This window comes from Acomys russatus, chromosome 32 (assembly GCF_903995435.1).
Source record: "Acomys russatus chromosome 32, mAcoRus1.1, whole genome shotgun sequence".
Lineage (NCBI taxonomy): Eukaryota > Metazoa > Chordata > Mammalia > Rodentia > Muridae > Acomys > Acomys russatus.
This window is the reverse complement of record NC_067168.1, coordinates 29,753,521-29,776,082: the sequence shown is the minus strand read 5'-3', so window position 1 is coordinate 29,776,082 and position 22,562 is coordinate 29,753,521. Positions and strand designations below refer to the sequence as shown.

At 44.5% G+C, this 22,562-nt stretch overlaps 1 protein-coding gene across 2 annotated transcripts in view; it reads left to right on the top strand.

The window, feature by feature from the left end:
• Tf (transferrin) overlaps positions 1-21,930 on the top strand; it is a 45,488-nt gene extending 23,558 nt beyond the window's left edge. Inside the window, exons 16-23 of one of the 2 annotated variants that reach the window (XM_051140756.1) lie at positions 1,711-1,900; positions 10,079-10,336; positions 10,884-10,978; positions 12,800-12,877; positions 14,916-14,998; positions 19,312-19,448; positions 20,887-20,941; positions 21,644-21,930. In XM_051140756.1, the coding sequence (XP_050996713.1) occupies positions 1,711-1,900; positions 10,079-10,336; positions 10,884-10,978; positions 12,800-12,877; positions 14,916-14,998; positions 19,312-19,448; positions 20,887-20,941; positions 21,644-21,857 (1,110 nt within the window). In that variant the 3' untranslated portion in view covers positions 21,858-21,930. Of the gene's footprint in view, positions 1-1,710; positions 1,901-3,274; positions 3,473-10,078; positions 10,337-10,883; positions 10,979-12,799; positions 12,878-14,915; positions 14,999-19,311; positions 19,449-20,886; positions 20,942-21,643 lie in introns of those variants that run through there. The other variant, XM_051140757.1, reaches the window with a different exon arrangement.
• The last annotated feature ends 632 nt before the right edge of the window (positions 21,931-22,562 follow it).

The window sequence follows — 22,562 nt, the reverse complement described above, 5'->3', positions numbered from 1 at the left end:
TGTGTAGCCTTGATTGTCCTGGATTTGCTTTGTAGACCAGGCTGGCCTCAAACTCACAGAGATCCTTCTGCCTCTGCCTCTCGCGTGCTGGGATTAAAGGCGTGTACCACCACCTCCTGGCCGGTCTCCCACTCTTTATTCCTAGGAAGGTAAGGTTATTTGGAGTTCAGAACTAAGTGAAACTTTCGAGTGGGCAATTCCTTTCTGAAAACTAGAATCTGGAGCCCACAGATTGCGGATCAGAGCATGTGAGTTCAAATCCTATCCATGGTGTGTTTGGTGTAGGGCCTAAAATTTCCATGCTCAGTTTCCTCACATGTTAAAATGTAAACAATAACACATACATACCCATTTCTAAGTTGATAGAACGCACACAAAAGGCTTAGGAAATGTGTGTCTACCAGAAGGGCTTCCCAGAGGGTGTTAGCTAGTACTGGGTTCCTCAGGCCTGGCTCTGCTTCTGTGGAGCTCCTAGTCACTAAGGACAAGTTCCCAGCTGACCCATAAGCCCTCAGGACCTAGGATCTGCCTTCCAGCTCCTTTGGACCTTGACTCAGGGATGTCTTTATTTTCCTCATCTATGTTTTTCTGAAAATGGAGATGACTGACCCTGCTTCCTAACGTTCCTTCAGACAAGGCTTGAGGACTGGAAATGACCTTCTATTTCTCATGCGTAGGCCGACTGTACCATATTCTTAACAGTCTGGAAAATACGGGACTCTTACATTCAGAAGAACCCTGTCAGGGCCAGCCTTGGGGGTGGGGTGGGTACAGGGGCCCCTCTTCTCACAAACATCACCCTCCCTTCTGGTATAGTTTCCTGCCTGCTGATTTGCCATTAGTCTTCAGAGAGAAGAAGGCAATACAGGATAGCACACCTTCCCCTAAAAGCATATGATGATAATATTGAGTGATGTTTCCAGTTTGACTTTAGATTCAGAAACCTTACAGTAGCTAACAGAGATTCACATCAGTATTACCAGTGTTTAAAGAGACGGGCTTTATTTCTTGACTCAATGTAAAAGTCTTTAACCTTTTTTTTTTTTTTTTTTTTTTTTTTACAGTGTTTTAAGCCTGTGCTTCTTGTATAGATTTTTTTTTTTAAATGCTCTGTCAATTATACAGAGTTTAAAATTAAAGAGAGCACAGGGTGATAACAATAAGCATTTAAGAATATTCCTCACGTAGGATAGGAATGCTAGCCTTCTTAGCACCATCACGTACAACCTTGGGAGGCTGAGAGAAGCTAAGTGGCTGGCCTAAGACAAATTGAAAATTTATCCAGACATGAACTTCTCGTTGGTTTTTTGTTTTTTGTTTTTTTTTTTCTCCTTTCTACCATTTCTGAGAGGGCTCATAGCTGATGTCTTACTGGAAGGGGTACGTACTCTCTCCTCATTTCCTAGAACCACTCCTAAGGCACTTAGTAATGAAATGGAAGAGTTCAGAAGAGTTGAGAGTGGGTAATTGAGAACAGTGGGGAATGTCAGAGGACAATAAGACACAGGACTTTGAGGGCACTGTGGAAGCCTGGGGTTCAGGCTTCAAGTGGGTAGGTGGCAGAGCAAAGAGATAGGAAGTCCCCAACCATGTTCTGTGGTGTTCTTTTGTTCCCAGAGTTGGCTTGGATTGTTCATCCTCCTGCAATGCAGGTGTTTCCCACTTGGGGACAACAGTTCACATATTTGTTTTGTTGTGTTTATTTGACAGGCTTTATTTGGAAGCCATGTATCTGACTGCTCTAGTACTTTCTGTTTGTTCGGGACTTCCACCTCAGATCTTCTGTTCAGACATGACACCAAATGTTTGTCTAAGCTTCAGGATGGCATGACATATGAACAGTACTTAGGAGCAGACTATGTCCAAGCTGTTGGTAACATGAGGAAGTGCTCAACCTCACGTGAGTAGCACAAACACCGTGAAGAAGTTGCAAAGAAAGCCCAGTTATGGGTTCTGGGATGGTGATTAACAAGGGGTCAAACACTTAGGAAACAGCCTCGTGGGCAAGATAAAACCTAGCATATACAACCAGGCGGGTTATGTGCACATTGTAAGGGGAGCACAGACCCAGGGCACTAGGGCAGGGAACTTATCAGATGTATACAATCTCACCTTACTTCTAAGAAAATAAAAAAGGGCACACCTAACTTATTAGAGGTCCTTGTCCAATATGGCAACCACTAGCAAGATGTGAGGACTTAAATTTAAATTACAGCTGAATAAAATCTAGATATCATATACTCAATCCCACCCAACTACAATATTAGTGGAAAGTAGCCATAGCAAAAAGAATATTTCAGAACATCCTCTTAGATAACTCCGTTCTATAGAACCTCAAATAATGGTACATTTTGGCCTAACTAGAAAATTGGCAAGTTCATCTGGAACATCACAGTCCAGGAATTTAAATAGAATAAAATGTGCTTTTACACTCTGTTTTGGGGTTAATCGAATCACTTGAAAGCATTTGGAAAGTGAGAGAGAATATCTGTGGTAGAAGGTGGTGGGTGGTTAGTCTTCAGTTGTAGTTTGTAGGTGAGTCTTAGCCTTATTTTAAGTTGCTATCTTGGAGCTAAAGCTTGAGAGAGTCTGTGCTGGCTCAGGGTGATGGCACATTTAAGGTTGCCACATGTGGGCTGGCAAGACGTCTCAGTGGGTAAAAGAGTTTGTGGCAAAACCTGATGACCTAAGTCTGATCCTCAGATCTGACAGTAGAAGATGACAATATAATATAATGTAATATAACATTACATAACATAATATAATATAAATGTTTTACAAATTACCAAGTGTAAGCAATGTGCTTGCTGAGGTCCATTGTTACAAAACCCTAGTCAATATTTCTCTGATCCACATGTTGCCCAAGAGAACAGTCTAGCTTTGTTCTTTGCCACCCCATCCCTAGACCCAGATCAGAAGTTGCTGGGGACTACCAGCTAACACCTGCCTAAAAATCTCAGGGAACAGCCTTCTTAGGCAACTTCTGGCTATATGAATTCAGGTGCAGAGCCTCATCCCTTAAAAACAAGGTAGGGGATGCCATGAGGCAGGAAAGTGATGGTAGTGTGTACATCCTTGGTGTGGGACTCTCCCTGTGGTAGGCTCGGGAGCTGTGCAGGCAAGCAGAGATGGGAAGAAAGGGCCACAGCATGCATCAGCAACAGCAGAGCAACGGGCCTCAGCACATTTATGTTATACTGACGTTGTCCTTTTGCTAAAAAGGCTGTAAATATGAGAGCATTCTGAATGACCTTTATCTCTCCTTTCTCCCCAGGACTCCTAGAAGCCTGCACTTTCCACAAACATTAAAATCCAAGAGGTGGGCTGCCACTGTGATGGAGACGGATGCTGACAGGATCCATGGGCTTCCCTTGGCCTCCGTGGCCTGAGGCGCTTGGGCTAACATGTCCATCTTCACTGCTGTGTGTTACCACATACATAGAGCAGAAAATAAAAATTACTATTGACTTTATGTTCCCCAAACTCCTTTTTTTTTTTTTTTTTTTAAAGACAGGATTTTTCTGTGTAGACTCGGCTATCCTGGACTTCCTTTGTAGACCAAGCTAGCTTTGAATTTACAGAGATCCACCTGCCTCTACCTCCCTGAATGATGGGATTACAGGCATGTGCCAGTACGCCCAGCAACCAAACTCCATTCTTTTCTAAGTGTTTTCACCAAGATTTCTTTATACAATCTGACTAAATATTGTATCAACTAAACTTTATCTTCTGAGCTCAAGATTCAGGTAGTTGAGGCTGGAGAGACAAGTCAGGGGTTAAGAGCACTGTCTGGCACATGGGGAGGCAGAGGTAGGCAGATATCTGTGAGTTTGAGGCCAGTCTGGTCAAATAAGAATTGCTCAAGAGCTCAGCATTAACACTGACAGTGGCTTTTAACAGACTTTAACAGTCTGCCCAGTGCCCAGGGAGAGTTGGGGCCCTGCCCCTGTCCCATTTCTACCCTGTCTCCTCTCCTCCTCCTACTTTTCCGTAAGGTACAGGCTCATCCCCCCCCCCTCTGTGTATTAATAATAAGCATTGGGCTGAACACAGAGACTAGTCATCAGCCCTACATTTCCTGCCCTGACAGAGATCACTGCCACCTGCCAACTATTGATTGGTTTTGGTTTTACGAGACAGGGTTTCTCTGTGTAGCCTTGGCTGTCCTGGACTTGCTTTGTAGACCAGGCTGGCCTCGAACTCACAGAGGTCTGTCTGTCTCTGCTTCTCTGAATGCTGAGATTATAGATATGTATCGCCACACCCAGCTGTACCCGCTAACTCTTTTTTTTTTTAAAGATTTATTTATTACATATTCAGTGTTCTGCCTACACATCAGAAGAGGGCACCAGATCTCATTATAGATAGTTATGAGCCACCATGTGGTTGCTGGGAATTGAACTCAGGACCTCTGGAAGAGCAGATAGTGTTCTTAACCTCTGAGCCATCTCTCCAGCCTAGACTTATTTCTTCAACTTGTTTACTGCACTCCAGTAGGTGTCGGGACCCACCCCCCTTTCCTGGGCTGTTTTTCTCTCTCTTTATTCACTTGTGGTCTGAATTGTGAGCTTATTCTACTAGTCTGGGTCTCTTAAGAATTCTTCTCTTGACCCAGTGTTCCGTTCTCTTTTCAGATTCCTTTCTAGCCATGCAAATGACTCCTGGGCATCCATAGTTGTGACCCAAGTCTCCAGCATCCTCCTTCTATGCTTTATCCCACCTGTGGATCTATAGTGTAGAGTCTTTTTGTTTGTTTGTTTGTTTGGTTTTTTGAGACAGGGTTTCTCAATGTATCCCTGGCTGTTCTGAACTCACTTTGTAGACCAGGCTGGCCTCGAACTCACCATGATCCACCTGCCTCTGCTTCTCGAGTGCTGGGATTAAAGGTGTGCGCCACCACACCCGGCTTATAGTGTAGAGTCTTATGGCAATCAGAAACCCAACAAATCAAAGGCAGGGGCTTGAGGTGTAGTTCACTGATAAATGACTAGTTCCAACTTTGATCCCCAGTGTCATAAACAAAACCAACCAACCAACCAACCGACAGAACCTGAGGGAATCGTCCCACCCTCCTCTATGCTGTGATCTATCACCATGACCAAGCTAACTTATAAGAGAAGGGGTTTAATTTGACCCATGGTTTCAGAGGGTTGGGGTCCATGATGTTAGAGCAAAGGCACGGCAGGAGGAACAGCTGTGAGCTAAGGTCTGCAACCACAATTCTGAGGCAGCGAAAGAGAGAGAGAGTGCGTGCTGGGAATGAAACCTCAAAGCCCATCCCAATGACACACCTCCTCCTGCAAGGCCACACCTCCTAATCCTTCCCAAACAGTTCAACTGGGTACTAAGCGTTCAAACATATGAGCCTATGGGTGCCATTCTCACTCAAATCACCATACTTTGTCAAAACACACACACACACACACACACATACACACACACACACACACACACACACACACACACACGGGTGGGGGGTGGGGAGGCATTTGGAGGCTAGAGAGTTCTCAATGATCATGAGCACATGTTGCTCTTGCAGAGAATGTGGGTTCAGTTCCCAGCATCCACACCAGGCAGTTAACAACCCTCGTAACTCATGCTTCAGTGGGCTTACCATCCTCTCCTGGACTCTCTGGGCACTGCATTCACATGCACAAACTCACACCCAGACACACCGGCCTGCACATACATGTATAATTAAAACAAAATATTTAAAAATAATTAAGTTAGCCGGGCACAGTGGCATACATCTGTAATCTCAGCACTTGGGGGAGTCAGAGGCCGGGGGATCTCTGTGAGTTCAAGGTTAGCCTGGTCTACAAAGTGTGTCTAGGACAGCCAAGGAAGGCTACATACAGAGAGAAACCCTGTCTTGAAAAAAACAAAAAAACAAAACAAAAAACAAACAAACAAACAAACAAAAACAAAAAATTAGAAATCAAGTTATATTTTAAAAGCATTTATCAAAAGACTGTTGAGGGCTGGGCATGGTGGCGCACACCTTTAACCCCAGCACTTGGGAGGCAGAGGCAGGCGGATCACTGTGAGTTCAAGGCCAGCCTGATCTACAAAGTGAGTCCAATGCCTCTTTGGACCTCTTCGGGTTCCTGAACTCATATGGTGGCATGTCTGCATGCGTACATGCACATGCACATGCGCACACACATGCACACATACCACAATAAAAATAAGTATTTAAAATGTGACTTGGAAACATTTTTCTACACATGGCAAATTATCAATAGGAATATGAAATGTGCTGCCAATGACCAGTGCTGGCAGGATTCTGGAACTGGAGGACAGATGTGTGGTGTCAGCAAAAGTGAAGACACTGACCACCTGTTCCCTGCTGTTCCCTGCAGATGGCACATGGCCACCTCCAATGTGCTAAACATCTTTATCCCTTAGGAAAATGAAACTCGAAACCCCTATGAGATACTACCTTACCCTCATTGAGGTAGCTATTAAAAAGTCAAAATGTATCAAAGAGTGGTGAGAGTGTGGAGAAAGGAAACTCTGATACACGGTTGGAAATGGTACAGCCACTATGAGACACAGCATAAAAGTTTCTTAAGAAATTAAAAAGAAAAGAAAAAAAAACCAATTGAGGCAGGCGCAGTGATGAACACCTCTAATCCTAGCATTTGGGGGGTTGAAGGCAGAAGGGTCACGACTTCAAGGTCATCATTAGCTGCAGAGCAAGTTTGAGGTCAGCCTGGATAACCTGTCTTAAAAGACACATACATGGGCTGGAGAGATGGCTCAGAGGTTAAGAGCACTGCCTGCTCTTCCAGAGATCCTGAGTTCAATTCCCAGCAACCACATAGTGGCTCACAACCATATGTAATGTGATCTGATGCCCTCTTCTGGCCTGCAGGTGTACATAATAAATACATAAATCTTAAAAAAATATTTAAAAAGACACACACACACACACACACACACACACACACACACACACATGCACGCACGCGCATGAACACACTTTTTCTACATATGACTCAACAATCTTTCATCTGATGATGTTTGAACAATGATTTTTTTAAAAAGAGGATGATACAAGGATCTCCCACTAGGTCACTGATGTTGGTGTGGAATTTACTACGCAGGTTAGGCTGTGTGGTGGTTTGAATGAGAATGAGACCATAAATTCATATATTTGAATGCATGGTCCCCGGTTGGTGAAACTGTTTGGGAAGGATTAGGAGGTGTGGCCTTGTTGGAGAAGATGTGTCCCTGGGGGGTGGGCTTGGAGAGGTTTCCAGAGGCCCAGAGGCCCAGTTTCCTACTCTCTGCTTCCAGATCAGGATATAGGTTTACCCTCTGAAACTGTATGCAAGCTCCAAAGTAAATGCTTTCTTTTATAAATTGACTTGGTCATGGTGTCTCTTCACAGTAATAGGACAGCAACGAGGCTAAGACGTCACTGAGCCAGGTCTGAAGTTTCAAAAGCCCACACCGCTCCCAGTTGGTTTCTTTATCTCTGCCCTGCACTTGTTGTCTTAACATGGGAGCTCTCGGCTCCTGCTCTAGCACCATGCCTGACTGCTTGCTGACATGCGCCCCATCCTGATGGTCAGGCACTCTATTACTCTCTGGAACCATGAACCCCAAAAGTCCCCTCAATAAGGATCTGCCATACTTACTGATATTTCTGGTACTTTAATTGATAATAATATATACAACTTATCCAGCTAAAGCGCACATCCCCAATACGCCTCTTTGACCCGAATCCTACCACATTGCAGTGAGTGAGCAGTTAAACCCATAGATGCTTAACTGCCCATCATCAAATCCATCCTGAAGTCTCATCATATGTAGGGACTTCTCTGCTACAAAAGATTCTATTAATAACTGCCAAACACGTTTGTTTTACTTCTATGTCACTGACTCAGGAGCTCCCAAAGAAACCCAATTGATTCCCCACCCCCAAATGAAAACCAAGTGCATATTTGCGGCACTTTATATAACTTCATTCCACCTTCTGCTTACAGCAGCTTTCAGATTTTGCAGAAGCACCTAAAACATGACACAGACAGGCAAATTTTCATTCTAGCTTCCCTTTCTCATTGGGTCCACAGCTTCACTTTCTTTTATTGAAGTCCTTAATTCACTACTCAATGTATTCATCTTCCTAGGCACCCAACCCTGATATTCTAGGAGGCAGGCATGATTACTCTCCTCTGCTTAAGTCACTATATATCTTTTTTTTTTTTTAAGATTTATTTATTTAGTATAAAGTATATACAGTGCTCTGCTTGCATGTACTCCTGTAAGCCAGAAGAGGGCACCATATCACATTACAGATGGTTATGAGCCACCATGTGGTTGCTGGGAATTGAACTCAGGACCTGTGGAAGAGCAGGCGGTGCTCTTAACCACTGAGCCATCTCTCCAGCCCCGTCACTATATATCTTAATCTGTATATTTTAGAGTCATTACAACCTATATCATTTTGTTTTTGTTTTTTAAGATTTATTTATTTATTATTATATATACAGTGCTCTGCCTGCATGTACACCTGCAGGCCAGAGGAGGGCATCAGATCACATTACGGATGATTGTGAGCCACCATGTGGTTGCTGGGAATTGAACTCAGGACCTCTGGAAGAGCAGTCAGTGCTCTTAACCTCTGAGCCATCTCTCCAGGCCCTTGTTTCTCTGTGTAGCCTTGGCCATCTTGGAACTTGATCTGTAGACCAGGCTGGCCCTAAACTCAGAGATCCACTTGCCTTTCCTCCCAAGGGGCTGGGATCAAAGGCATGCACCACCATGGCCAGCTACAACCCATATCTTTTAACATCTAAGTAGCCCTGAAATTTGTGCGCTCCATTCTACACTTTATCCTGTGTTATATTCTGGTTATCTTTTGCCTAAATACTACAGGAGGGTCCCATTGATGACCCAGTCTCAGTCTTATCTCTCTATTGTGTCACAGTTCTTCATCAATCTGTTTGGGGAGGCTTTTGAGGATCCTGCTTGAGATCTAATTAAGACTCGGAGACATCTAGATAGTTTAAAGCTGTTGCCCTTTTGCTAGGGCAGTCTTTTGGCTAGCTATTAACTTAGCCAGACTTTTCTGGAACTCCGTCTCTCCATGTGGTTCTTGCTGCCTATGCTTCTGCTCTGTCCTATCTCCCTTCTGCCTCCACCTGCTTCCATCTTGCCCTACTTCCTGCCCCAGCTCAGGCCACCAGCTCTTTATTATGAGAAAAGCCACATTCTTTACTCAACTAGTAGGCTGAGTGAGAAAATGACATTTATGTATCCTGTTGGCATTGTTGGCTTCAAATAACACTTTTTCATAGTCAGAAAGTACAATATTTGTGGGTCACCCCCAATAGATCTGCCAATTATCCACATGACTTTCAACTTATTGTTACATTCTGAATAAACCCTAGGTTCTTCGGCATAGCATACAAACCCTTCCAGGTCTGATTTCTACAAACCTTTCCAGCAGAGTCTCTGCCATTTTTGATTTAATGAACAGTCTAATCAATTTTTGCATAGCTTGCAACCAGTGACTCCACATCTAGTGATGACAAGGCCAAACGAGGGCCCCAAATATCTGCGGGCAGCACTCTTAACCACTGAGCCATCTCTCCAGCCTTCGATGCATCTTTTTTTCTTTAGCTGTTGGCATAGGCTAACACCTCCTTCAAGATTTGGTTCCATATCTAGCTACTTTTCATCTAAAAAAGAACTCTGTGTGCCTTTGTGGATTCCCATTCTTCACTGTGACTCCTTCTGTCATATCTCCTGCCACACTATACTCTGGTAAAATGTATCATAAGTCTCATCTCATGTGAAGGCAGAGTGCAAATCCTCAAATGAAATTTTGCAGCCGTTAATTTTGCCCAAATCGAAAAGAAATGGGAGAACGGTGGATTTGACCAAAACACATATTCATGTATGATATTCTCCAAAGATAAAAATTTAAATGTAAGGAGAAAAACCCACAAAGAAGACAGAGTCAATACATACATATTCCAAGGCAAGACGGTATGCCCTAACTGGGTCGTAGAAACCAAAAAACTCCAACTCCCATCAGGCACTTGGCTCTCCCCTCGGCCCGTAGCGAGAATACCCCTTAGGAACTACCACTCCCGTGATGCCCCGCGCCCCGCCGCGGCGCGGAGTCTAGGGCCACGTCGCTTAGGTGGCCGGGGAAGACCACTCACCTCCTCCATGGCTTCAGCGAACACCCAGCGTGTGGGGGATGGCGCCGGGGGCGCCTTTCAGCCTTATCTGGACTCCTTGCGGCAAGAGCTGCAGCGGAGTGATCCGACCCTGCTGTCCGTGGCGGTGGCGCTGCTCGCGGTGCTGCTGACGCTGGGTGAGGCGGCCGGCGGTCGTGGCGAGGGCGGGGTGGCGGGGTGGCGTGGTGGCGGGGTTGAGGCTAGGTGTTGCAGGCCGAGGAGGCCACCCATCCTCCAGACCCGAGCAGTGTCGAAAGAGGACTTCGAAGTGACCTGGTTCTTGAGACAAGAGTACCTGAGGCGCCCCTGTGCGCTTGAGCGCAGGATGCTTCGGCCGCCATCGCTCACACTAACTTTGAGCTGCTCGTGTCTGTGCGCGGGGCTCTGGGCCACTGAGGTACTAAGGTAGAGTAGGAAGCGGCCAATCAAATTTAGCAAGCCACCAGTTGTTCTCAAATTCATCGCGCTGTGGCTACTTGTAGGCTGCACCGTTGGGCTGAGGGACATTGGCGTGGAAAAGTTGGCAGTCGATAGTGTCTGGCACGCAGTGGGCTCCTGTTAGTTCCAACAATACCGACTTTAATGGGGCAGAACAGTGAAAGTAGTCCGAGGTGAACGCGTTTTGTGTCGTAAATGCCTGTTAATGCCCTTGAAAATGAAGGCTGTTTTTCCTCTTATCTGCAGTGTTCTGGAAGTTCATCTGGAGCCGGAAGAGCAGTCAGAGAGCTGTTCTCTTCGTTGGGCTCTGTGACTCTGGGAAAACGTTGCTGTTTGTTAGGGTAATGCTTTGACTTCCACGTCTGTTAAACTTAATAGGAATTGTGACATTTCAGTATGCCTGTCATCCTGCGGGTTAGTTGGTACGGGAAACTATGTCAGCAAGTTTGGGGCAAACTTTTAAAACTAACGTAAGGTGGTATTTTTTTTTCTTTTTAATTATATGTACGTGCGTGGGTGTGTGCACATGAGTGCCTGTGCCTGTAGAAGCCAGATGTGTCAGGTTCTGTGGCGCTGGAGCTCATACAGGCAGTTATGAGCCTATGGGTGCTGTGGGTGCTGGGAATTGAACTCAGGTCCCTTGCAAGAGCAGTATGTGTTCTTAACAATGTAGCTGACTCTTCGGCCCTGGGAGTTAATTCGTGACTTACCTGGGAATACAGAAAGACTCTAGGAAAACCTGTAACACGTGTCACCACTCCAAGACATGCACGTGCAAACGCAAACACACACACACACACACACACACACACACTAAAAGATGCTTGGGCTAGCCAAAATATAAGGGCTATAGACATACACTTTAAGTGTAGCCTACTTTTATTTACTTTCTTCAATCAGTAAAAGAATAAAGGAAGCCCAATAACTTTTGCTGATTCTTGTGACATAAAACAGTGCCATCATGGCCAGTTCTAAGCAACCCAGCATTATGAAAGCATGACAAAAACGATCTTCCCATGACAGTTTAAGCTAGCGAGGCTTCACAGATAGCTAGTGAGGCTTCCTTTTACTAAAATTTAGTTTTATGTAGCCAGTTTTGTTGTTTTTGTTTTGAGGCAGGGTTTCTCTATGTAGCCTTGGCTGTCCTGGAGTTCACTCTGCAGATCAGGCTGGCCTCGAACTCAGAGACCTGCCCGCCTCTGCCACCCAAGTGCTGGGATTAAAGGTGTGCGCTGCCACCACCCAGCCGTAACCAGTATTTTTCTTTTTTTAAAGATTTATTTATTTATTATTTATACAATGTTCTGCCTGCATGTACACTTACACACCAGAAAGGGCACCAGATCTCATTATAGATGGTTGTGAGCCACCATGTGGTCACTGGGAATTGAACTCAGGACCTTTGGAAGAGCAGTCAGTGCTCCTAACCTCTGAGCCATTTCTCCAGCCCCAGTATTTTTTTTTTTTTTTTAACAACATGTTTTACTATGGAGAATTTCCACTTTTCCTTTAGAGGGTATAACTTACTATTATTTTTTAAATTGTGTGTGTGCATGCGCGCGTGTGCATGCGCAAGTGCTGGTACATATGTGCCCTGGTACAGAAGTCAGAGGACCATAGGTGTTGGTCTTCTCTCATTTCTGTGTCAGGCTAGCTCCTCTGAATTTATGGAGATCCTCCTGTGTCCTCCTCCCATTTCTCCCTTAAGTGTACCGGGGTTCTGAATGTGTACACTACTAGATCTGCTTTTATATGGGTTTAGAGGGTTGTCAGGGTTGCACAGCAAGTGTTTTATCTGCTGAACCATCTGCCGAGGCCTTGAGTTGGTTTTAAAGGTTGAAGTGTTTGCAGGTCACTATATTTGCCATTATTTGGAAAAATAATATTCAGCTGAGGGTGTCACTTAGTGGTAGAGTTGCTTTTGAAAGAGGCCTGAGGTTTGGGTTAGTTCAGCAGCGCTGAAAAAAAAAAAAGATAAATAAAGCTTGTAATTATATTTTTCTAAGGTTAAAAATAAATCAGTATGATCCTTTTCGGCTATTCCAAGTAGCATTCATTCATCTGACCTTACGTGAGAGAGAATTAAGGTGTTATTCTTTAAATTGGGTTGGATGTTACTGTAGTGCTCTCACTCTGGTCTTTTCCATCTTGGTTCTTTATAGCTGTTAACTGGCCACTACAGAGACACACAGACTTCTATTACCGACAGTTCTGCTGCATACAAAGTCAACAATAACAGGGTGAGTTACCTGTGGAATGTTCTAGACTCCGACACTCTTGGTTACTGCGAGTTCTCGGGTCCTTTCTACTGCTGTGAGAACATGCTCTGGCCTGAAGCAACTTGGGGAGGAGAAGGTTTAAGTGGGTTCCCACTGCCAGGTCCTCATCATAAAGGGAAATCAGGGCAGGGGCTTGGCTGCAAGAGCCACGCAGAAATAAATGCTGCTTGCTGCCTCACTAATGCTTTACTCACCTGGATTTCCTTATAGCCCTGGACCACCTGCCTAGAATGGCACCTCCCACATCAGGCTGCCTCTTTTACCAATTAGAAATCAAGAAAAAGACCCCACAGACATGCCCACAGGCTAGTCTGACGGAGGCTCACGGAGGCTCTTCCTTTTTTGAGGTTTCTCCTCTCAGATGGCTGTAGGCTGTATCAGGTTGACAAAGCTAACTAAGACAACGGCATGTCAAAGAAAGACAGTCTTGAGTGACGTGGTCTGAAGATGTAGGTATCATTTGTTGTTTGCTCTTATGAAGAACATAATTCTGTATAACAGATCTGCCCTCACAGTCTCAGTAGCAGATTTAGTCTTACCCACCTGTCCTTATGTACAGGGTTACATCACATTTTGTTCTTTCTAGATTCTGTCTGTCTAACATTGCTATGCATGTCAGAGGGCATTGGATCTTTCTCTTTTATAAGTAGGCAATATGTAGACATAGGATAATTGTTTGCTTAAAAGTAGTTTTCTGTCTCTACTACGCAGACTCTTCTTTAGAAGCTGTCCCCTAGCTAGAATTACTTAATTGGAGCATTGTTAATATGTAGCGCTGTCACGATCTTTTGCTTTTATGAGCATTGTTATGACGGACATATTAATGCCATTCCTCCTTGCTGTTTCCTGTCTCACTCCTTGACGTTCTGCTCTAGTCTAAGCAGTAATGTACCCAGTCATGCCTTCTAGATCGCTCACACTGTGGTCCAGTGCTGGTGTTGCCTCAGAACCACAGCAGGACCCCAGCATGGGCTCTTTCCAGCATGCAGAGCAGCAAAGCTAGCAGACAACTTGTTGATGAAGGTCTGGGTAGGCTACCCAGAAGAGCATAATGAATCCAGAGCCAGTCTGTACGTGGTAATGACTTCCCTCTGCAGACACCATGGTCATAGTTGGTTGAGGATGAGGTCAGAGTGAGAAATGATGGATGGCTCTGACACATGTACCAGAACACACCTGACAGTCTTGTCATTGCTGTCTACAGTAACTTGCGTTCAGTGATGAGGGCCTGTGATGGTGGCTAACACCTATTAGGGTTATAGTGAGTTTGCTCAGTAGGGGATCAGGAATTGGAACAAAATATTGACAGAGTTGGAACAAGTCAGTGATGTACGTAATATATAAATATCAAAAGTCAATATTATGGGTGTTTCATTGTGAAGATTGAGAGCCCTGTTAATTGCAATATGTACTATGACGTTACATTGCTTGTGAATATTTACCAGCTTTCCTGTGGCTGCTTATGCTCATAGCGCTGTCTCCTGAGCCTCGGGGAGACCATGCCTCTGTGACGCCTCCAGGCAGGAAGGTGTCGCCATTCTCCTAACGTTTATTAACATTGTAATTTTAGACATGGTGTGTAATTTTACACTGCATTATTCTCTCATAATTCATGTTAAGTCAGGAACCATGCCTACTGTTTCATTGCCAGAGCTTTGGCCATGTGTGTGTTTTTAATCCAGGTTTTTGGAATAAAACTCAGATCTTTTTACCAGTCTTCTGACCTATCTTCTCCAGATGCTATATTTGTAATTTTTTTTTCTGTGCCTCATGCACACTAGGCAAGCACTCTTGCTCACCAGTGTTTGCTAAGGAAGTGTGCTACAGACATCCCTCCCACTGCCCATCGCCCCCTCACCCCCGACCTGCTACCTGCAGTCAGTGTTTGCTTGACTCTCAGCCCAGCACCAGGGGCTACTCAGGGTCTGATGGTGAAGATTTACCTTGTGAACCTGGAACCAGACCAGTTGCTGATTTGATGTCACTCCTCTGTCCTCAGGGCAATAGCCTGACCTTGATTGACCTCCCTGGGCACGAGAGTTTGAGGCTTCAGTTCTTAGAGCGCTTCAAGTCTTCAGCCAGGTAAGTTAGGGAGGAAGTGACATGGTTTGTTCAAGTCCGTACTATGTATGGCATCCACGCATACTGCTTCCTCTGTTCAGATTGTGACACTAGGAAGCCAACTGAGGATGACCTTGAACTTGTGATCATCCTCCCAAGTGCCAGGATTACAGGTGTGTGTCACTACACCTAGCAAGTCTCTTCTTTCTTTCTTTCTTTCTTTCTTTCTTTCTTTCCTTCCTTCCTTCCTTTTTTCTTTCTCTCCCTTTCTTTCTCTCTCTCTCTTCCTTCCTTCCTTCCTTTCTTTCCTCTACTTTTTTTTGTCATCAATAAGAAATTCCCTTTCATATTTTTTTAAGCATAGAAATGCTACAAATGGGGGCTGGAGAGATGGCTCAGAGAGGTTAGGAGCACTGACTGCTCTACCAGTGGTAATGAGTTCAATCCCCAGTAACCACATGGTGGCTCACAATCATTTGGAACGAGATCTGGTGCCCTCTTCTGGCATGAAGGTGTATATGTAGGCAGAACACTGTATATGTATATGTAATAATAATAAATAAATAAATCTTAAAAAAAAAAAAAAAAAAAAGAAAAAAATGCTACAAATGCTAGCATTGTCCAAAACATGTAAGAGGTCTGTTTGTAATTGTCTTGAAGTTGAGTACCTGGGACTTGAACACTGAAAGGTTTGGCTCTATTGGGCTTTCCATCCCATGTCTGTGTTAGAAATCACAGACAAATGAAAACGCAGAGGCCGCCAGCACTGACTTTTGCCCCTCCTTTTCTTCTCAGAATCATACCTAGTCCCCATGGGGGGACTAATGTGACATTCAGAATTCCTGGTAACGGATGAGGGTTTTTTCTGCTTTGCTTTAGATTCTTTTTGGGGATCAGTGTTCCTGTAGCCTTGGCTGTCCTGGAACTCTCTCTGTAGATCATGCTAGCTTCTAACTCAGAGATCTGCCTGTTGCTGCTCCTAAGTGCTGGGACTAGAGGCATGCTCCGGCTCTCCTTATAGATTCCTTTTTGGTTTTGAGACAGGGTTTCTCTGTGTAGCCTTAGCTGTCCTTGAACTCACAGAGACCTGCCTGCCTCTGCCTTCTGAGTGCTGGGATTGCAGAAGTGCACCACCACTGCCCAGCTCATCATAAATTCTTAAGCATATCCAGATGTGCAGAGGCATGCTAGCTGGAGATTTTCAGCATAACTGTTACTTGTTCGCATGGGTAGTACACAGCTAGTATCCTCAAAAAGGCTAGCCAGAGAGGCCTGGCTGAGTCCTGTAAAGCACTGGAAGTGCAGGTCTGAAGTTGCGGCTATTCCTGCAGCAGATGCTGAGCTGCGGATCAGTAGTGTAGAGTGCCATCGTTGGTACCACGTGCAGCGGTGAGTTCTCCTCCTCCTACAGTACTGGTTGCTCTCGTAAGCAGCTTTGTAGCCTACTGGTTGCTGGGTGTTTTTCCACTGGTTTGTTTGGAACGTCTACTCTGTAGGAACCACGGTATAGAGACCTTCCTTATTATCTCCCTTGAGTAACCCAGCCAAGAGCTAGAGGCAAGCAGAGCAGCCCAGCTGCAGCCCAGCATGTCTGTTCTTCAGTTATAGTAGATTGGTTCCTCAAGAAAGAACTACTTTTAGTGGAAGGCTTTGTGTCATTGAGTCTTAAATTCTTTCCAAACATTTGTATGCTCTAGAACAAATGAAGAAAGTGCAAATGCTTTCTTCATGTTTGCTATCTAAAACTAATGAGGTAGATTTGTATGATACATTTCAATGATGTGAAGACATATTTTGATAACTGCTTTTGGAAAGCTTGTTGGAGATGATGTTGTGATAGTTTAGTTGGCAGGACTGTGCCTGAGGTATTAATGTTTCTTTTGATTGATGGCATCCTAGCTTCCTTTTTGTTCATTATGTCTAGACTTAGATTTTGTCATCGCTTTTTGCTGAAAGAAGATGGTGATGAGCAATCTGTCATAGATGAGGATGTGATTTTTTTGTTCTTCAGACAATTGAGACATATCTAAAACTGCTAAATTTGGCCATAATTGGGTGTTCTTTTCCCTTTCATTGGGCACTGTGGCACACACTACTTAAGAGTCTGAGGCAGGGGCATGGCAACTTAGAGACCTGCCTGACTATATAGTGAAACTGTCAAAACCAGCTTTTTTCCCTTTTTCTGTTGTCAATTGCAAATATTTTAGTTTGCCGTATAATACTCAGTTTTCCAAGTACTTTGGATAAATAGACTATTCAACATATAAAGATAAATTAAGTTCACAGAGACCAGTCATTAGTACAAAGTTAAGCTGAAAACACTTTTCCTATGGTATATAACATTTTTCTTTTTAAGATTTCTTTCATAAATTTGTGTATATGTGCCGGTGCCTGTGTGTATGTTTGTGCACCATGCAGGTACAGGTGCCTGAAGGGCCAGACCACGATGCTGTAGTCCCTGGACTGGAGTTACAAGCAGTAGAGAGCTGCCTGTTGGGAGTGCTGGGAACTAACCTAGGTCCCCTTCAAGAGCAACAAATGCTCTTATCTGGAGCCCCAATGTGACATTTTAAAAAATTCTACCTTCTGGCCTAAGATTTGTTTCCCACCTACTGACTTAAGAGTATATTACTTTTACTTTCTGTGGATTTCTGCCCCATTTAAACAGTAAACAACAGCATCCAATCAGTACCTGTTTCCTTTTCATAAATGTCTGTTTTGATTTTCCTCAAAAATCATAGACTACCTGGGCCTTTAATCCCAGCACTTGGGAGGCAGAGGCAGGTAGATCTCTGTTTGAAGACAGCCTGGTCTACAGAGTGAGGTTTATTTTATTTTATTTTTTATTTTCAAGACAGGGTTTCTCTGTGTATCCTTGGCTGTCCTGGACTCACTTTGTACACCAGGCTGGCCTTGAACTCACAGTGATCCACCTGCCTCTGCCTCCTGAGTGCTGGGATTAAAGGCGTGTGCCACCATGCCTGGCCCTCCAAAATAATTTTAAGCATATGTTTTGTTATGACTTTTTTTTGTTTGGTTGGGTTTTTTTGTTTTGTTTTGTTTTGTTTTTTGTTGTTGTTGTTTTGAGGCAGAATCTTATGTAACTCAGGCTGGCCTTGAACTTACTGTTTAGCCAAAGATGACCTTGAGTTTTTGATCTCCTGCTTCTACCTCCTCAGTGCTAGGGTTGCAGGCATTGACTTTGCTTAGTTTTATGCTGGCTGGGATGGGACATCAGGCTTTGTGACTACTATGCAAGCACTGGGCGACGTATCCAGCTCATAAACATGTGCTTTGTAGACCACTCTAAACTCCAGTTGGGGGGTGTGGTTAGTCTCTTGTAATTACATATTTCCATCTATGTTTTGATTCAGAACCCCTCCTTCAAGAGAGTGGGCGTCATTGATGAGGTTGGTCTTTGTTACTTTAGGACATGAAGGGTAGACTCCAGATAGTTATTTGCATCTCTTGGCACCATAGGGGTTTGATGAATCCGGCCCAATTTTTATTAGGTCTCTTATTCCAGGGGAGAGTGTTCACTTGTGCCCCATAGCTGGGAGGCATTGGAGACCAGGAAATTATTTTCTAATTACAGCCTCCATTAGACTGCCTTTGAGTTGGTGGTTTTATGCAAGGTGTTTGGTGCAGTGGTCCAGGCCTGTAAGCCAGTGCCATCTCTCCTCCCTGGCCCCTAGGACCTGCTGTCTGTAGTTCCATGCATTACCTCTGGTACAGATGATTGGCATTGCTGTTGTCTGAGCTCAGGCCCCAGGTAGTTACAGGTCTTGAATTGCCCTCCTAAGAGTGCTCTGTCTTCCACTTAGGCACTGATACTCTTTGTAGGACAGGAAGGCACAAGCTTCATAGGTCAGTGCCTCACACCCTTTGCTGACCTGCTACCCCACACTCACCCCTCCACATGTGCTTATTTTGAGGTGTGTTTTATTTATTTGTACCTTCAGCATACTCCCTTTCCCCAGCAGTCTGTGCCCAGTTTTTGTTTGTTTGTTTGTTTGTTTTGTCTGCTCAGCTTTCTGACTTCCTTTAGTTTTCCACTTGGTCTTACTCAGATGTCTCTTTCTTTGTTCTTATCCCATTGTGGGCACATTCTGCCCTGGTGGTGTCCATCAGATAGAACGATTTCCTGGCCCTTGAGAGTAGACATCACTTCGTGTGTCCTTTTAGCTTCTTCTCAGCTTTTTTGTTGTTATTAAATCAAGAGTGTGTGTGCGGGTAAAGGTGGAGGGCTGAGTGGAGACATCTGGGATCCTGTTTTGTGGCTCCTGCTTGCTGTTGTGTGCTTATGAGCCTTTGTCCTTTAACTGTCCCTGCAGGGCTGTAGTATTCGTGGTGGATAGCGCATCGTTCCAGCGTGAGGTGAAAGACGTGGCCGAGTTTCTCTACCAGGTCCTCATCGACAGCATAGCTCTGAAGAACTCACCGTCCTTCTTAATTGCCTGCAATAAGCAAGGTACGCCCTGGCCATGGCGGTGGGTCGTTCTGGGATTGCTACTGAGAATTAGTTCAGCTACCTGCAGGTGTTATTGTTGAGCATAGGGGGTGGGGTAGGGGTGTTTGCAGGGAACTGTAATTAAGCCTTAATTAAGGGAGTAAATCTTAAGATCTGTTTCTGTTACTTTCCCAGTTTTTTTTTTACCAAGCTGTTGAAAGGACTAGTAGCAGAGGGGCTGTGTTTTTATAGCTTTTTTCATGATACAGTGCTTTTATTTTAAAGATCATAAATTATTTTGCTGTACAAAATGTTAGTTTGTGAGGCTTTGTATTGTCAGTTCTGGAGGGGTTGTTGGGGCCTCTCCTTCTAAACAGGCTTTGCCACTAAGCAGGTTCCATCAGAGGAAATTGCAGCCCTTTACCCTGGTGCTCACACTCTGGTTGGCTGGGCTTCAGCTCTGTGACTGCTCAAGTGACATAGAAGACCCGGTCTTTCAGAACTATTTCATCTCTATAGTTTTCTTAGGAGCCTGGAGCATTTTTCACAAGTGATTTTTAACAATCCCAGTAGCCAATGAAAGGCGCAGCTCTTAGCATCATTTTAAAAAGTATTTTTATGTGTGTGGGTGTTTTGTTGCATGTATGTCTGTGAACATCATCCACACCTAGTGCCTAAGAAGATTAGAGGAGAACATTGGATTGGATCTGCTAGGAGCAGAGTATCAAGCAGTTGTGAGCTTCCATGTGGGTGCTGGGACTTGAACCTGGTACTCTGGAAGAGTAGTCAGTGCTCTTACCACTAAGCCATCTCTGCAGCCCCAGCTCTTGCCTCTTTCTCATACTTTGTACTGATTTGGCCTGGGCTTTGTGCCCACCCGGGCAAGGTTCACTTTAACCAGTCCATATGGTGGTATTGGGTTGAAAGTTCTCATCAAATGTCAGCCATGATACTGGCAAATTTCTTTCTTTAAACGACTGGACAAGTGTAAGTACTGAAAGGCTTGTAAGGCATTGGAAAACTTAAACCTAATTAGTTTTAGGGTCATTAGCACAAAAATAATATGTTTTATTGCATTTAATGCTTTAAATCATTTTTCAAGAACAAGCAAATACAGCATTTACTTTGACCAAGAAATAGTGATAAAAAAGTGCTTTAACAAAGGAACATGTGTGGCCGGGCAGTGATGGCACATACCTTTAATCTCAGCATTTGGGAGACAGAGGCAGGTGGATCACTGTGAGTTCGAGGCCAGCCTGGTCTACAAAAGCGAGTCCAGGACAGTCAAGGATACACAGAGAAACCCTGTCTCAGAAAACAAACAAACCAAAGAGAGTGTGTGTGTGTGTGTGTGTGTGTGTACTTACTGATAAAAATAGGGATTTTCTTTCTGTGCTAGAAGTCCAGAGAGAAGACACATTCCAGTTTAAACTAGAATAATGCTCTCATTTTTTCACAGATATTGCAATGGCAAAATCAGCAAAGTTAATTCAGCAGCAGCTTGAAAAGGAACTGTAAGTGTGCATGTGCTTCTGGTAATGTGTGAATCAGTTCTAGTCAGGGTTAGTATGGAATATGCATGCTAAGTAATAGACTGTAATAGAATTATAATAGAATTTATAATAGAATTATAAAAAACACTAATGGGATGTGTATAGCTATTTTAAAATTTCATGACATACTGAAACCATTAGCTCATTTTATCTTAATCAGTTCTCTTATAGTTGGAAGGTTTTAGAGACTTAAAAGCCCTAAGTTTAGAAAAGTTTTATTTCAGTGAATGAAGGTATTTATTCACATAGCAAGGCATGTAAAACAATATTAAAAGGTCATGTACAAGTTCGGCATGGTGGTGCACGCCTTTAATCCCAGCATTCCAGGAGGCAGAGACAGGTGGGTCTCTGTGAGTTCCAGGCCAGCCTGGTTTACTAATTGAGTCCAGGACAGCCAAGGCTACACAGAGAAACCCTGTCTAGGGGCGGGGGTTGGGTGGTGGTGTGTGTGTGGTGGGGTGACCTGGGTCTAACCCGCTGATGTCTAGCTAACACACAGGTTGGACCTATCTCCCCTGCCTATCCATGGATACAAAGGAGAAGCCAGCAATGCCAATAGCGAGTTGGTGTTTATTATCTATCAGCCTTTAATGGGTGCTGACAGATTTTGGAACTTATAGGATTTTGTTGCTTTGTTGTTTCTGACTTCTCTTTGCTCCACAGCAACACCTTGCGAGTTACCCGCTCTGCTGCTCCCAGCACACTGGACAGTTCCAGCACTGCGCCTGCTCAGTTGGGAAAGAAAGGCAAAGAGTTTGAATTCTCCCAGTTGCCCCTCAAAGTGGAGTTCCTGGAATGTAGTGCCAAGGGTGGGCGAGCGGATGCCGGCTCTGCTGACATCCAGGACTTGGAGAAGTGGCTGGCTAAGATCGCCTGAGGGGCAGCTCTGGCCACAAACCTTGGTCATTTGTGACTGACTGACAGTTTGGGAAAGGGCTGGTAGTGTGGAGCTGATAAAGAGGAGCTGACAGAAGTACTGGTGGCAGCATCTCCTTGTTCCTGGAAACAGTTATGCCTTGAGTTGTCTCTCCCCTCAGCTCCTTTCTCAGCTAGTTCTTTTTGTTTAATTCTTGTATTCTTCCTTTGTTGGGTGTAGCATTGCTTTAGTGTGGGATATGACAGAGAGGACATCACCATGCAAATAGGCTTATCATCTGAAAAGTTCTTGTCTCCTGCCTTTGCATTGCTCCCTTTTCCTGGAATCAGACCTGCCTGTTGATGGAACCAGTTAATTTCCAGTTGGCCCTGGTGTTTTAGCATAATGCATTGTCGGTTCTTAGTGAAGTCTCAGCTGTGAGGGCAGTTACAGTGAAGACAGCTTCAGAACCACAGGGCACAGCTGACAGTGTGTTCGTCACGGGCTCAGTGACCTGTCTCCACTCCACTCCAGGTTCACATGCCACTGGACCCTTAGAGTCACCCTCACATGACAGAAGAGCTGAGTGCACTCATGGTTAACTGTGTTTGGAGGCTCTCCTGGGGAGATAGCACACTGCTGCCTCGGGGTGCATGAGGGCCCCCAGGCTATCTCCTTTCCTGCTTGATCATCCTGTAGAGTCACCTCAGCCAGAATGCTGTGTCA